Source organism: Musca vetustissima, unplaced genomic scaffold, assembly GCF_032173495.1.
Source record: "Musca vetustissima isolate MV318-11 ecotype Yass unplaced genomic scaffold, APGP_CSIRO_Mvet_v1 utg103416, whole genome shotgun sequence".
Lineage (NCBI taxonomy): Eukaryota > Metazoa > Arthropoda > Insecta > Diptera > Muscidae > Musca > Musca vetustissima.
In genome coordinates, this window is record NW_026873696.1 from 9,849 (window position 1) to 26,668 (window position 16,820).

The 16,820-nt window shown below is 33.4% G+C and overlaps 1 protein-coding gene across 1 annotated transcript; it reads left to right on the forward strand.

The window, feature by feature from the left end:
* Positions 1-3,674: 3,674 nt before the first annotated feature.
* On the forward strand, positions 3,675-16,220 carry LOC133327339 (diuretic hormone class 2). The gene is made up of 3 exons (XM_061535905.1): positions 3,675-3,807; positions 9,708-9,818; positions 15,908-16,220. The coding sequence occupies exons 1-3, from the start codon at positions 3,710-3,712 to the stop codon at positions 16,041-16,043; spliced, it is 345 nt and encodes a 114-aa protein (XP_061391889.1). The 5' UTR covers positions 3,675-3,709; the 3' UTR covers positions 16,044-16,220.
* The last annotated feature ends 600 nt before the right edge of the window (positions 16,221-16,820 follow it).

Sequence of the window (16,820 nt, forward strand, 5' to 3'; positions counted from 1 at the left end):
ATTCAGTACGTTATGCCAAATTTCGTGCAAATCGAAAGATATATAGGGACTTTGGTGCATCATTTACATAAAATCGGGCGAAACTATATATGGGAGCTATATCTAAATCTGAACCGATTTCCTCCAATTTCAATAGGGTTCGTCCTTGGGCCAAATAAGTGAACTGTGTCAAATTTCATCCAAATCGGATCATAAATGCGACCTATACTTTGTTCACAAAAATACATGGACGGACGGACATGCGTAAATCGACTCAGAAAGTGATTCTATGCATATTCACAAAAGGAACTATGGGTCTATCTCGAAACATATGCACAAAGACAATACCCTGTACCACAGTGTGGTGAAGGGTATAAAAATGAATTGCCATAATTTTATTTGTTGTTGTTTTGTAGTCATTTTTTGTAATTAAAGGCAAATTTTTCTTTTCGACCGCGGACATGATTTCCTATCACTGGAACGTCCGATTCTAAAAATTCCAACGACATCGTTTGACTCAGGTATGAACTAGGATTATTAACATTCGTAGTAAGATAATGAATTGGTTTTGTAATAGTAAAAATTACAGCTTTTAACCATTAATGTTTTTACAAATGCAAAATATCACTTTTGATAAAGAGAATCACTTTATGATGAAGAAATTAATTAATTATTAATTAAATTAATGTCTTCTAAGGTATAAAAAAATGACATAATCAATATTATTTCAGTTTAAAGTATGACTTCATTTAAGGCACTTTAAAATCTTTATCATTGAATTCAATGCAAAAAGTTGCTAAAACAACAAACTGGAATTGTCCATCCGATTATATTAATGAACTTGTCTTTTGCTTGTGAATTTATTCAGATGCCTTAAAGGCTTGTTCAACGATGTAAATACTTGTTTTTAGTTTAGATGAAGTTTGCGTTCGTTTTGTGACAGTGTAGGAAACAACATTTCTATCGCAGCATCCATACATTGGTACAGGTAAGAGGAACATACACTATTCATTTTTGCAAATCATTCTTCCGGAAAGACTATCATTAAAATGAACAGAGTGACAGCAACTGTTCAGACTCATTTCACTCTGGAGATATTCATAGCTTATCAATTACAATTTCTGTTATGAAATGAAGGAACGCAGGTGTGAAGGATAATTTGCTAATACCGTTGAAAAGCACCAACACACACACACATACAATGTCACCGCCAACTTAAATACAATAGTCGGTGAAAATATGAAATATTAGAAATGCAATAGGGATTTAATATTTGTGGTAAATGTGAGTGGATATTTATGTTCTACACTTGTTGGTGGGATAATATGATTGTTTTATATTTCAAATCTATGTACAGAGGAAAATTATACAGTCTTGTGAATTATAGATTACGAAAAAAATTACTAAACCTTCAAAATGCACACGAAAATGTATACGAATTATAATTGACGAGAGAGTTTGAGAATTTACTCTAAATGAAACTTTACTCCCATTCACATCGCTATATCAAAATTTTAACCGATTATCTCAAAAATAGAAAAAATACAAATTTACATGTTACAAATATTAGGTTGGGGAACAAGAAATCCATTATTTTTATATAAACTCTAGGACTTTATTTAACATGCTTCGGAATGTCCGATTTGGTCCAAATATGCACCGTTTTGTTGTATTTTACTGTATGTTGCTATTTTAAAGGTAACTTAATAATGCCTCTTTCATAGAAGTTTTGCTCTCTTTATGTAAAAAAAGCTCTAGATACCAATTTTTATACCCGTCACCACACCGTGGTACAGGGTATTATGTCTTTGTGCATATGTTTGTAACAGACAAGGAAACGAGATAGACACATGGTTCCTTTTGAGAATATGCATAGAATAAATTTTAAGTCGATTTATGCATGTCCGTCTGTCCGTCCGACCTGTACCTTTTTAACAAAGGTACAGGCCAAATTTCATCCGATTTGGATGAAATTTGGCAGAGTTCACTTATTTGGCCCAAAGACGAACCCTATTGAAATTGGGAAAAACCGGTTCACATTTAGATATAGCTCCCATATATATTTTCGTATGATTTTATGTAAATGGTGCACCAAAGTCCCTATATATCCTTATGCCTAGAACGATGTGTGTTAAATTTCCTGCAAATCGGTTCAGATTTAGATATAGCTCCCATATATATTTTCGTCCGATTTTATTTGAATAGTGCACCAAAGTCCCTATATATCGTTAGAATTGCACGAAATTTGGCACAGCGTTCTGAATTAAGCCTAGAACGATGTGTTTTAAATTTCGTGAAAATCGGTTCAGATTTATATATAGCTCCCATATATATTTTTGTCCGATTTTATGTAAATGGTGCACAAAAGTCCCTATAAGTAAATGAAGAACGCAAAATGTGGCCGAATGCAAAAACATACTGAAATTAGTGTAACCTAACATGTGTTTCGATGAAATCGGTGTAGATTTCGATATTTTGCTTTAAATTTATTTACATAATTTTGTCCCATTGTAAGAAGCAACTCTATATCTGATCAAAATTTAGTATAGATTGCAGAATGACATGTTTAATTTCATGTTAATGGTCCTTAAAAATGCGAGGTCTGTTAGGATCCCATCTGTTGAATATACCCAATGTGGTGAAGGGTATCATATAGTCGGCCTCGTCCGACTTTACTACTTTCCTTACTGGTTTATCATTAAAGAAATTTAACAATGCAAGAAAAAGATGATAATCGCTTGGTGCCAAGTCCGGACTGTATGACGGATACATTAAAAATTCCCAACCAAGCTCCCGAAGTTTCTGGCGAATTTTTGTATATATGTGTGGCCGATCGTTGTCCAGGTGGAACACGACATCTCTCCTGTTGGTCAATTCTGGTCAATTGATATCTTCAAACGGTCCAGTTGTTGAGAGTAGTGGTCAGAATTTAGCGTTTGGCCATATGGAAGCAACTCATAATAAATAATCCCCTTCTAGTACCACCAAATACATAGCAGAAACTTCCTGGCCGTTAGTCCTGGTTTGGCCACAGTTGGAGGTGTTTCACCGCTTTTTGATCACGATCGCTTTCTCACAGGATTGCCGTATGTGATCCATTCTCATCTCCAGTCACCATCCGTTTAAAAAATTGGTCTTTCTCATTCCGTTTGACAAAAGCTTCGCAGATGGAAAGTCGATACATCCTATTTTTTCTGTTAATTGGTGTGGTACCCAAACATCGAGCTTCTTTGTGAATCCAGCTTTGTGTAAATGGTTTAAAAATGTTTTATGGTCGATTTTTAGTTCCTGGGCGATGTTACATGTCGATTTTATCGACCTTTTCTTGTTGGTTTTCTTTTTCCACTACCTAATATATGAGCAATCGTAATAAATTCAACATTACTGAAAGCCTGTATCGTTTTTAAACTTACATTTCTCAATTATAGGAAAGTGCAAAATTAATAGAGTATACTAAAACGAATATTTGAACTTTAATAATTTTTTCGATTTAGTTATATCTTTCGCGTCATAAAGAATGTAATTACAATTGCTACATTTTAAATATTGAATGATGTACTGAATTTTCCTTCGCCTAGCAACTAAATTATTGTTATGTTCACATTTCCCGAATAAAATATAATCATATTTGTAATGACAATTTCTTGAATATTAACATTAATTATATTTTGTTTATTTATTCTAATTACAGTTTTTTGCTTATTTCAACACTTCCTTCAATTCGTAAAAAATGATGACACAAAGAAAAATTTTCGCTGGCATCTTTGTTTCGACTTTGCTGTGCTTGTGGATGGTGTCCTTTGCTGAGGGTGCTCCAATGCCAAGGTAGTGGTATTTTTTATAGAATATATGGTTAATTACATCAGAAAAATATGCACATGTATGGCAAATGTGGTGGTGAACATTGCCATCTAATTAAAAATACATCGAATACATTGAAATTATTAAGCCAAAAGACTTATAATTGAAAATACATAAGATTGCCTAAGTAACATAGAATTTAATAGACAGGGGTTAAAGTCCTCGACGTAGAAAAAACGAGTTGAAGGATAACATAATTATAAATGGGTTGAGTTGTTTTTGAAATTAATTATTTTTAAATTTGGAATGCCTCAAATCCTGGACTCACATTGTGTTTGGAGCTTCAGCATACCTGAATTTTAGCGGGACTATTATATGGGGACTATGCAAACCATGAGCATACATTTTTCTAAATGAACATACTATCTAAAAAATAACCAGCTCTATCGTGATAGACATGGCAAAGCCGACACATGCTCAACTAGGCCTGCCAGCCAGACTGTATTGACAATCTTTTGTGGTGCTTGTTCAGTTTTAAGCTAATATAAAATTTGTCCAACTGAATAGTCAATGTTATATTTCACTAAATGCACATTCCGTTTGAAATACCTCTAAATATTCCCCGGAGACCCCATATTCTTTGTCAGATTTAAATGCATGTCGGTCTGTTGAAATCACAATAAAGCTACTACTCCTGTATAGAGAACACAATATATCGGTTTAATTTTTTATGTTAGCCACCATATAATTGTAACTGCCAAATTTCGATATTTTAGGAGTGTAAACTCATTTTAGTAAATAGTACTACCAAAAACTATCAATAATGACTATCCTTTTTTGGTATTTTGAGGACGTTTTTGTAACGGAGTGGGCTATATTTGTTAAATCTGGTTTTTTATTGGATGTCAAATACTCCTATTTATTTTACGTATGTGTTCTGAATGTCCACCTCATGGTGAAGAGTATGTTTTTTTGTGTCCTGTTTTTTGTCCAGCTTTTTAAAATGCAATGTCCAGCATTTTGTGAATTGGAATCTGGCAACACTATGCACACCAGTTCACTTAGTAATATACCCCACTTTTTATATCCTCCACCACAAAGTCCAGTGCATATTAAATTTGTCATTTCGTTTACAAGAAGTTGTTAGGTATTTATGTATAGGAAGAGCTGAAGGAATTCCTCTTCCTGTGGAAAAGCTGCAGGATGCCTCTTCATGTAGAAGAGATACAGGTATTCTTTCTGTGGAAGAGCTGCAGTTATTCTTCCTATGAAAGAGCTGGAGGTATTCTTCATCCTATAGGAGAGCTGTATGTAATTTTCTTCCTATAGGAGAGCTGTAGGTATTCATATTCCTGTGGAAGAGCTGCAGGCATTCTTCTTTCTTTGAAAGAGCTGCAGGTATTATTCATCCCTATAGGAGAGCTACATGCAATTTTCTTGCTATAGGAAAGTTGCCTCCAACTTTTTCTTCCTATAGGAGAGATGTAGGCATTCCTCTTCCAAGGTATTCTTCTTCCTATAGGAGAGCTGGAGGTATTCTGGAGCCATATCCGTCTGCCTGTTGAAATCGCAAGAGAGATCGCAATATTTAAGATAGAGCTCTATCGTAATTTGCATAGACATTTATAACACTTCTAGGATGTTTTGTGTTGGAAATACGATATATATGTCCACCTCTTAATATTCGGTATTTTCAAGCTTTTGACCACAACAGAATTAATTCCAACATAATAATGTGTGGCCCATTGTAAATATAAATTATTCGATTTTCAATAAATATTCGAGGGCAAAAATGTGGTACAAATAAGTACTGTGTATACAATCCAATTTAATTAAATCGCTTCGTATTCGAATTGTACCCTCAAAAAAGAATCTAAAGAATAATTTAAAGTGATAGTTTAGTCGTACAATGTTTTTTTAGATATTTGAATTTAATTTCTCAGAAAGAATGTACTGTACCTCCTGAGTGCGAGGATGTAGTGATGGCAAATTTTGTTCATATCTTACAGTTTCATTAATTTGAGCACAGAAAATAGTTGTATGATCACCAAAATTCAAACCAATATTGGCCAATGTTTAGGGGTTGCCTCAATATTCGGTATTTTGTGGACTTGTATATTTTGTATATAGGCACTTGAAGACTTAAAGGATAAGAAAATGAATTGACATACTTTTTTGTTGTTTTGGAATTGTGTAATTAACGAAAAGTCCTGAAACGCCCGATTCCAAAAATGCCAACGATATTCGAAAGTGTACTCTTTAAATATTTAATTTAAATTAGTAAGGACTGGACCGACTATATGATACCCTTCACCAGTTTGGGGATATTCTACATATGTATCTTAACAGATATTGTCTTTTTGAAGGAACATTGACATGAAATTGAGCGAACTTAAATATGCGATCTTTATCTATAAGTAAACCGACTAACATCAATCCCAACACATGCCATTCTGCATCCTATTCCATACCTTGTAAATAGATGTAAAGCAAACTTTATACAAGCTATTTGGTATGATTCACTGTTTAAAATATAATATTAATCAGGCACCCATTGATTATTTGGTGTACACTCCACATCAATAGGTCTATAATATATATGTGGAAGCTATGCTATATCTAAATCTGAACCGATTTCAAGGAAACTTGCCGAGATTAATTTATATTAATTTCAGAACATTGTGTCAATCAGTCTTTAGTTCACCATTTACTTAAAATCGGATGAAAGTATATATAGGAGCTATAGGTAAATCTGAACCAATTTCAAGAAAACTTGACTAAAGACAACTTCAGTACATTGTACAAAAATGTGTGCCGGTCTGCCAAACTGTGGGTCCATAGGTCACAATTTACATTACATCGAACGAAAATATATATTGGAACTATATTTAAATCTGAACCGATTTTCACGAAAGCACACATCATTCTGGACCACATTCTGTACCCCATGCCAAATTTCGTGCAAATCGAACGATATATAGGGACTTTGGAGCCCCATTTACCTTAAATCGGACGAAAATATAGATGGGAGCTATATATAAATCTGACCCGCTTTTCTCGTTCCATTCCATACTCAATACAGTACACTACACAAAATTTCGTGCAAATCGAAAGATATATAGGAACTTTGGTGCCCCATTTACATTAAATCGCTCGAAAATATATATGGGAGCTATATCTAAATCTGACCCGATTTTCTCGAAACTTGACACACGTCATTCTAGACTTAGTTCTGTACGCTACGCCAAATTTCGTGCAAATCAAAAGATATATAGGGACTTTGTTGCACCATTTACATAAAATCGGACGAAACTATATATGGGAGCTATATCTAAATCTGAACCGATTTTCTTCAATTTCAATAGCGTTCGACCTTGGGCCAAATAAGTGACTTGTGCTAAATTTCATCCAAATCGGATCTTAAATACGACCTGTACTTTGTTTACAATTTAACATCTATAGACGGACGGACATGCATAAATCGGTGAATAAATAAAAATTTCCCAAAGAATTATTAAATATAGTTCTATACAGTTTTAAAATAGCCCCAATACAAATGCTCAATTAAATGTTCGGTATGTTGAAAATCCTACCGATGTTTTCCAACCTGAGTGTCTGTAATTTGGTCCATTATTTTTAGAGCATGATCAACCTACTACCACATAATTGATAAACATTACTTACTTAGCTGCCTTGTTTACAGAACGGTTGTTCAATAAGCCGAGCTTAAAAAAGATTTCCAAGCGCGTCGGTCTTGTGCGCAAGTCCACCAATTTGGAAGACCACGTTCCAAGATGTTGTTTTCTACTTGGTCTTTCCATCTAATTCGTGGCCTTCCCCTTCTACTGGAACTATCAGTAGGCTCATTTTTATATGCCTTTTGAGCTGGGGCATTTTCATTCATCCGCACAACATGGCCTAGCCACCGTAGTCGCTGCAGTTCAATATGACTGACTATGTCGATGTCCGCGTATGAATTGTAAAGCTAGTGGTTCATTCGACGCCGATATTCACCGTCGACGCAGATCGGCCGGTAGATCTTTCGGAGAATTTTTCTCTCAAACACCACAAGAGCTGCCTCATCTGCTTGCGCAAGTACCCATGCTTCTGATCCATATAATAGCACGGGTAGTATTAGAGTCTTGTAAAGTGTGAGTTTGGTCTGGCGGGAGGTGGTCTTGTTACTAAACTGCTTACTTAGACCATAGTAGCATCTGTTGGCCATCACAATCCTTCTCCGAATTTCAAAACTGATGTCATTCGTTTTATTTATGGCGGTACCAAGGTATATAAAGTCTTTAACTACCCCGAAGCTGTAGTTCTCAAGTTCCACAGTTGGTCCGAGTCTACTGGACGTCTTGCGCGTTGATACCATCAGCTTGGTCTTCTCGCCGTTTACTGCCAGACCCACTTTGGCAGACTCCTTTTCAATTTGTTTGAAAGGTGGCTGTTACCGCTTGCAATGTTCGACCCATTATATCGATGTTATCGGCGTATTCGAGTAACATGTGTTGTTTGGTGTACAGAGTGCTATTTCTGTTCACCTTTGCGTCTCGTATGACCTTTTCCAAAAACATTGTCCCTATAAAAATGTTCCGAATGATTTAAGGAATTTTGAATACACACCACGCGTTAAAGGATAAAAAAACGTCGTCCCGGCTAACTTTACAACGTTTTTACATGTTAACAAAACACAAGATATCACTTGTACACTTTGAGGAACTAGTACTTCTTTGTTAACGTTGCTAATCTCCTAGAATTTTTGTAGTACTACTCTATCCAAGAAAAATATCACTTTCGAAAAATTCCTTCTCTAAATTACTACTAAATTTGTCACACAAAATATATACGAGCATATCCTTTGGTCATTTATTACGACAACGGAGAAAGCTAACATAAACACGAGTCTAATGAATATTTAACAAAGACATCTAACAACTTCCCCCCATTAGTAGGAGGAGAGATTAACATTTTTATTAGCCATGTTTTGGTTGTTCCCCTCATAATTAGTTCAGGAACACAGGAACGAAATTAAAGTGCACTAAACACAAACATAAACATCTTTCTAGCTTTTAGATGATAAAATTTATTCAACAGCCACTCACACTTTATTCGGGCTGTGTGTGAAAGCTGAAAGGGGCACGACACCATTTCAACATTTTCAAATTGTGTGTCTTAATGGTAACTAAATTGTGTTATGTTCCATGAAAACCCCAATCTTGTGTTCTACCTCGCAACTAATAATAAGAAGCTTTACAGTCTTTAAATAGGTTTGACATCATTATTATACTGAAATAATAATGACCATTGCTTATACATGTATATTCAGTTATTCTACTTCTTTCATAATGTTGTAATGAACATACAACGGTTACATAAGAATATTATAGAATTTTGTGAATAACAAGTTAGTCGAGTGATTAAATTCAATGTTAACTTCTTTATAAAACCAGAAATGTAAAAGGACTTGAATTAAATAAACATAATTAATGATGGACACTGTCGACTAAGGACTTTATAATTAAAAAAAAAAAACACTTTTTATTTATAAAAATAAGAACAAACATAGAATTTTCTACATGTCGACAATTATTTACATTTGTTACTAATGTATATTTTTAGTAGAATATTTTTAGAATTCTTGCAAACATACGTCTTTACATGTTTATACACTCATCATTTATTAAAACAGCTGATCTCACCAAGAGACTCATTTACAAAACTTGTAAATCTCTTGATAATTAAACGCCATTGCTGAGAAAAGTTTAATGTTCAAATTTTTGCAACTTAAAAATTTACCAACAAACATTTCATTGCATATACAAACATTTACAGCCGTAGGATTAAAATAATTATTTATGAAATATTAATTTTCCACAACACTTCACTTATTCGTCGTCTATTCTTTTCATTTTTTTATTTTGCAGCCAAAACAATGGCTATTACAATGAGCTCGAAGAAGTACCGGATGATATCCTAATGGAATTAATGGCACGCTTTGGACAAACTATAATGAGAGCACGCAATGATTTAGAGAAGTAAGTAAAGAATGTTTATACCGCCAATGTAATTACACAGTTTAAAGTGCTATTGTAATGAAATGAAATTAAAAACCAGTAAAGTCGGACGGGGCCGACTATATGATACCCTTCACCACTTTTGGTACATGCAAGACATGTTAATATTTACAATATCCTGTAGGTATAACATAGAATTTTTGGAGGACCATTGAGATGAAATCGGGCGAAATTAAATGTACAATCTGGATAAATATTTGAACCAATTGAAAACCCCAAACACATACCATTCTGAAATCAATGAAAAATTGCATGTCAAACGGACAGACTTGGATTCTTTGATGTACTATTTGTATGAAATCGAGTCAAATTATGTATGGGAGGTATATATAAACACATGGACCTAATTGAGTAACCGTTGCATACACCATTTGTTTCTTGTAAGCACTATATTCAATTTAATACCCTCTGCCAAATTTCGTGTAACCACCATTTACATATAATCAAACGAAAATATATATAAGACCCATATTAAAATCTCAACCGATTTCAACAAAATTTTTCTCAATCAGACAAATATTGGGAGTTTGGTGTATCATTCACAAAAAATCGGACGAAACTATATATAGGAGCTATATCTAAATCTGAACCGATATAAAAAAAACTTCACAGACATCAATCTAAATATGATTCAGTACTCTGTGCAAAATTTCACCAAAAAATCCGACGAAACTATATATGGGAGCTATATCTAAATCTGAACCGATTTTAACATAACTTCGCAGACATCAGTCTGGACCTAATTCAGAAATCTGTGCAAAATGTTGTGCAATCGGACAAATATTGGGTGTTTGGTGCATCATTCACATCAAATTGGACGACTATATATATGGCAGCTATATCTAAATCTGAACCGATTCCAACAAAACTCCGCACACATAAGCATGGACCTGATTCAGTGACATGTGCAAAATGTTATCCCAATCGGACAAATATTGGGAGTTTGGTGCATCATTTACATAAAATCGGACGAAACTATATATGGGAGCTATATCTAAATCTGAACCGATTTGTCTCCAATTTCAATAGGGTTCGTCAAATAAGTGAACTGTGCAAAATTTCATCCAAATCGGATCATAAATGCTACTTGTACTTTGTTAACAAAAATACATGGACGGACAGACAGACATGCATAAATCGACATATGCACACAGACATAATACCCTGTACCACAGTGTGGTGAAGGGTATAAAAATTTGACCATTTGTGGAGGAATAACCAGGTACTTGATCTAGACTTGGTAAAGATGATTGTTAGTACAAAATTTGGTTCAAATCGGATAGTCCGTTCGCATGGTATTATAAAATTAATTTTTAGCACAATTTTTACAATTTTGTGTAGTAGAGGCAGTGGACCGATATTCCCCATCTTCGAAGTTGAACTAAGTTTGGGTGAAAACGGTTACTTATTTATTGTGCGCACCAGTCGGCTATACAGAGGGACGCACATGCGCGAATCGATTCCAAATTGTCTGAACGGATTTGGTAAAAAGATACTTGGGGTCTAAAACCAATATTTCGATGATTAACACGTTGTCGTATCAAAGTGTATATGCCCTCATTAGCCATAAGACTGAGGATATAAAAACCTCACGCCAAATACGCTATGAAATTATATTTTTGTGAAAAAATTACAATTTTTTAATCATACGAACGGGAGATGTGTAAATTTGTATATCCACGAAAAGACTAATAACTTATGGACGAAGTTACACATTGATCGATGAACATTTGAAGGTTTTTATTAACAATTCAGTCTTACTTTGAATCGATAGCATTTCTTTGACGCTTAAACCTTTTCTGATTATCAAAATTAATGATATTAAGTTTCTGGATTTTGGACACTTTACCAGAATTTGAATTTGAAATTTACCAGAATTTGATGGACTTTTATAATTTGTCTTCTGTACCTACAGAAGTGTATGTTATATATGCAATTCCGTTTAAAACACCTACAAATCTTCACATAAATTACAGCCATATCAGTGGGGGAAACGGCAATAGACTTCAAAATGCCGAAATTTTTTATATTTTTGGTAGGAAGATTTGACACTCCATGAGAACCTAAAACATCAAATTAGAGCCATTTCGGTTGAAAAACGTGTCCAAACCCACAACATACACGGAAACTAGAAAATTCCTACTGAATGAGAACAAAAAATACAAATACTGCCAATTTGATTGAAACACGTGTCCAAACTGCCAATATTTTAGATGTAGCTTTTTACGGTGCTACTCCAAAAAGTGACCACTACTGATTACGTTGATCAGGAAAATATTTTTACTCAGTCCATTACAGCTGATTAGGTTCAAAAACGTTCGCAAAAGCTCAAAATACGGAATATTGTTGAGTGTACCGTTATGTAAGTGCTTCCTCGAAACGTGCACAAAAAAATAAACGTTGAGTTGGTGCAAACGGAATGACAAATTTAATGTATGCTCCACCTTATGGTAAAAATGAGTTAAAATTGTTTGAGACAAAATAGTTGTTTCCTCATGATTTTGACTGATGAACACATCTCACGGTCCCAAGCATGATTAGAACCCTATATAATGACGTTTAGGTTCCACAGTGTCGTATGTTCATATTAACAGTGCCCAAAAATCTAAGGAGATATTGTAGTTGGAGGAAGTATTGTACTGTTATACGTTTGGCGTAAAAAGCAAGTAACAGAAAACTGGACCAAGATTTGATGTGCCTCTCATACAATGTGTCTTGAAAATGTCAATTTGTTGGCCTATAAAATCGTTCAATGAAAATAAGTGAGAAAACCAGGATTGATCGAACCAAGATTTGGTTATCTTCTCACGCAGTTTACTTCAAATAAGGAGAAAGTACCTAACACGTGTTATAAATTACTGTCGGTCAATGTTTTAGAATGCCTCCCATACAAAGGACCCTGAAAAATTTACTTTCTTGATTTTATTCCCTACATACATTTCTGATTCATTTTCAGAACACTCTTCAGGGTTATATAAATTATTTTATTCCATAATTTCGAGAAAATATTTTAGCTGTTAGCTGTTCAAGGATATAGCAGTGTCTTCTTGTAATATGAAATGCTGAATATAAACCTTATTTAATTCGGCGCCAACAAATATTCGGATAAAGTCACCCTAAGGAAATCTATTTTATATATCCAATGCCACGAACTAAGATTTTTCTGTATAAACTTTTCTCAAGACTGTAAGAAGTTATAATTTTCCTATAGAATTTACAAATGATTTGTTAAACATAGTATAATCATTAAACTTAACGAATCTAATTTATATGCAGCCATGCAAAATCAACATATTAAAACCAATTCCACCATATCCATATCGGATAAATTGTTTCCCACGTAGTTGAAAATTTTATGTACAAAGTTGTATGCTTACTATTTTCTGCATTCGCTATTCTTCTTCATATTTAGCCTATTTACATAGAAACAACCAAAAGAAATACGAATAATATACGTTAATTTAAATATACAAATATTTGAGCATCATTTAAAATTTACCCACTTTTTTCGAAAATAGAGGGGAAAAGACAGATTACCAACAATAATCAGACTTGAAACCTGTTAAAGGCAAATCTACTTGAACTACTACTTATACTTAAAATATTTTCTATCAATTATCTATACTAATAAAAGAGTAAAGTGATTGACTGACTGACTGATTTAACGATTCATCAACGCCCAGACGAAAGCTAGAATCTTGAAATTTTAGGTGAGGGTCACTCTTGGTCCAAAGGTGCCACATAAGGCTGGGTTTTTGGAAATTCGTACTAGAACGGTACGAAAAGTACTAAATGGGATACCATTTGTGTTTGGCGAACCAGTAGAGCTAAAACTCTAAAATTTGGATTGAGGGTTACTGATGGAGTGTAGAATAGATGTAGCACAAGCATCCGAAAAGTACTGAAATGTACTAAATTTGGTAAAATTTCGTAGCATGTGAATGGATTGAGCTAAAAACTTGAAATTTGGAATGCAAATTAAGGTTGAGAAGTAGGGTAGATATGAGGAGAGTTTGGAAAGCGTGAACGAAAAGTACTATATAGTACTATATTTGGTACATATTTGATTTGAAAGTACAAATCGAGCTGGAATCCTGAAAATTGAAAGTAACATTACCGTCGGAGTGTAGGATTAGGATATGTACGTAGTTTTGGAAACTTTTTACTTATGTGTACGAAAAGTACTATAATTGGTACAATTTGGATTTGGGGGAACTGATAGAGCTGGAACAATGAAATTTGGAGTTAGGATCATTGTAGGAATGTAGGATTAAGGTCAGGATTCAGTTTAAGAAAGTAATACTTATGGGTACTAAATGGGACAATTTGAATTTTAGGTGAACCAATAGAGCTAGAATCATGAAAATTGGAGCCAGGATCACTGTGGCGGTGTAAGATTGAAATATGTAGGAAGTTTTAGAAATTCGTACTAATGTGTACTAAATTTGGTACACTTTAAATTGTGGGTGAAGCGATAGAGTTGAAATCATGCAGGATTGGGGTATGTAGGAAGTTTTGGAAATTGGTACAATTATGTTCTAAATTTGGTACAATTGAGTTGCGGGTGCACTAATAGAGTTGGAATCCTGAAACTAGGATTTAGGATGACTGTGGGAGTGTAGGTTTGGGGTAGGAAGGAGGTTTTGGAAATAATTACTACTGTGCACTAAATTCGGTACAATTTGAATTGTGGGTGAACCAATAGAATTGGAATCCTGAAATTTGAATTTGGAATCATTGTGGGGGGTAGCATCGGGATATGCATGAAGTTTTGTTGGATGGTTGAAGAGGGTACTAATGGAAATAATGTGGGCTAAATGGAAAATTTGGATTTGGTTGAACCTTTAGAGATCAAATCATGAAATTTGGTACTAAATGGTACTCAAATTTAATTTATTTTTTCTGACATATGCAGCTTGCTGTGAAAATAAAATAATATGTTAATACATGTTTAAATATTTCCTACATTCGCTAACGAAGTTGCGGGCATATGCTAGTTATAGATAAATTTGTCCTCCGAAGTTTTTGGTTTTGGCCATTTTTGTGCGTCCCTTATAATATTATAAATATCTGATAATAATTTTGTGTATGAAATCAATAATACTAGATAAAGAATAATCCCCGGTACCAAACTCTACACGTTTATTTACGTAAGAAATGATTTTTGAAATGATTTTTATTTTTGACGGAAAAAAGAGCAGTCACTTGATAATTTTATTTTTGACGAAAAAAATAAAAATCTGTAAAAGAATTTTATTTTTTGCGTAAAAATAAAATTTCTCAAATTAGTTTTGTTTTTAAAGAAAAAAAAATAACAATCACTTTTTTTAATCAACGTTTATTTTTTTCGTTAAAAAGTAAATAATTAAAATAGATTTTTTTATTTAGGCCATAAAATAACTGTTATTTTACAATTGATTTTGTATTACTTATAACAGTTACGGTCTCTGCAGAAAATAGGAATTTGTTCCACTGTACTCAGAGATGGTCCGTCAGAATCAGTGACGTAAATGACATACATTTCCGAATTATAATACATACGTCAGAAACGTCGGAAACCCATCCAAAACCACTAGGTTTTTGACAAAACGGTTATTTCCATTAGCCAATATGGAAATTTAATATTCTCTACTGAAATTCATAAAAAAAATTATTTTTTTCTTAAAAATGTTTAGAATTTTTTTCGCAGGACTAGTAAGAAATAGTCAGAAATGTGTAAAATTATAATAGATTCTTGAAAATAACTGTATATAGTGATAGTATGGAAATAAATGACGTTTACTACATTTATTACATTTTATACAGGTATATGACGTTTTCGACGTTTACACCTTTTTGACAGTCGAAAACCTTAAAATTCGTCGCACGGACCATCCCTGACTGTACTGATATTTATTTTCTATTTTTCATGTTCAGTTCGAAACGAAGATATTATTACATAATTTAATAATACAATATTATATAGAGGGCTTATATTATAATATTAATTTTATTATTAAATACACATTTAAATAACAAATTCAAATCAATTTCACATTATGTTTTTACAGTTCAAAACGTACCGTCGACTTCGGTTTAGCTCGTGGATATTCTGGAACACAAGAAGCAAAACATCGTATGGGTTTAGCTGCTGCTAATTTCCCCGGTGGTCCAGGTAGAAGGCGTCGCTCGGAAACAGACGTTTAAATAACTTCAAAACCATGTCCCAACAACCGTGTCCAACACCAAGCCTGAAAACGTTATACCCCAGCCCAAGAATAAGACATAAACGAAACCGAAATCATGTTTGTTCGGAACAAGGATTAAAAAAATCAGCACAACGCATCATTCAAATACAATTGGAATGCTGTCCAAAATTATATTTTATTTTGAAAAAAAAAACTTCTTATTTTTATATGTATGTTGTTTTTTGATTTGGTTACTAAGTTAGAATAAATTGTGTATATATGAAAATCCCAAAACCAAAATCGTATCGCCAAACATTTTAATTAGTGTTTTATTCACACAAACTACTACACGATACAATTAAGCATGAAAATGTTAAACTGTTGCTCCAAAACTATTACCAACTAACCGAATATCTTTGTTTAGAGAATTTAACCGTTAACATTTCTAATGCTTTAACCACCAATGCTTCTCTTCGGAAAAAAATGAAAATAATACAAACGTTTTAAAAAATCACTTAATATACTATATTGTTAAAAACAAAAGAAACAAATAAAAAAATCAAAACTAAATTAAAATCAAAATCGACAAAATGTAATACTACGTCTAATATATGTATGTACTATTTTTTAGTATTTAAGTGTTTACCGATCACAAAAAATAAGAAATAAATTAAAAACCACTAGCATGAAAATGCATTTAACTAACTATGTAATAAATACGACATCAGAAGTATTCCCCATTTGCAGAGCTACCTAATGGCAACAAGGTCCCCGAAAGCTAATATATTATATATTT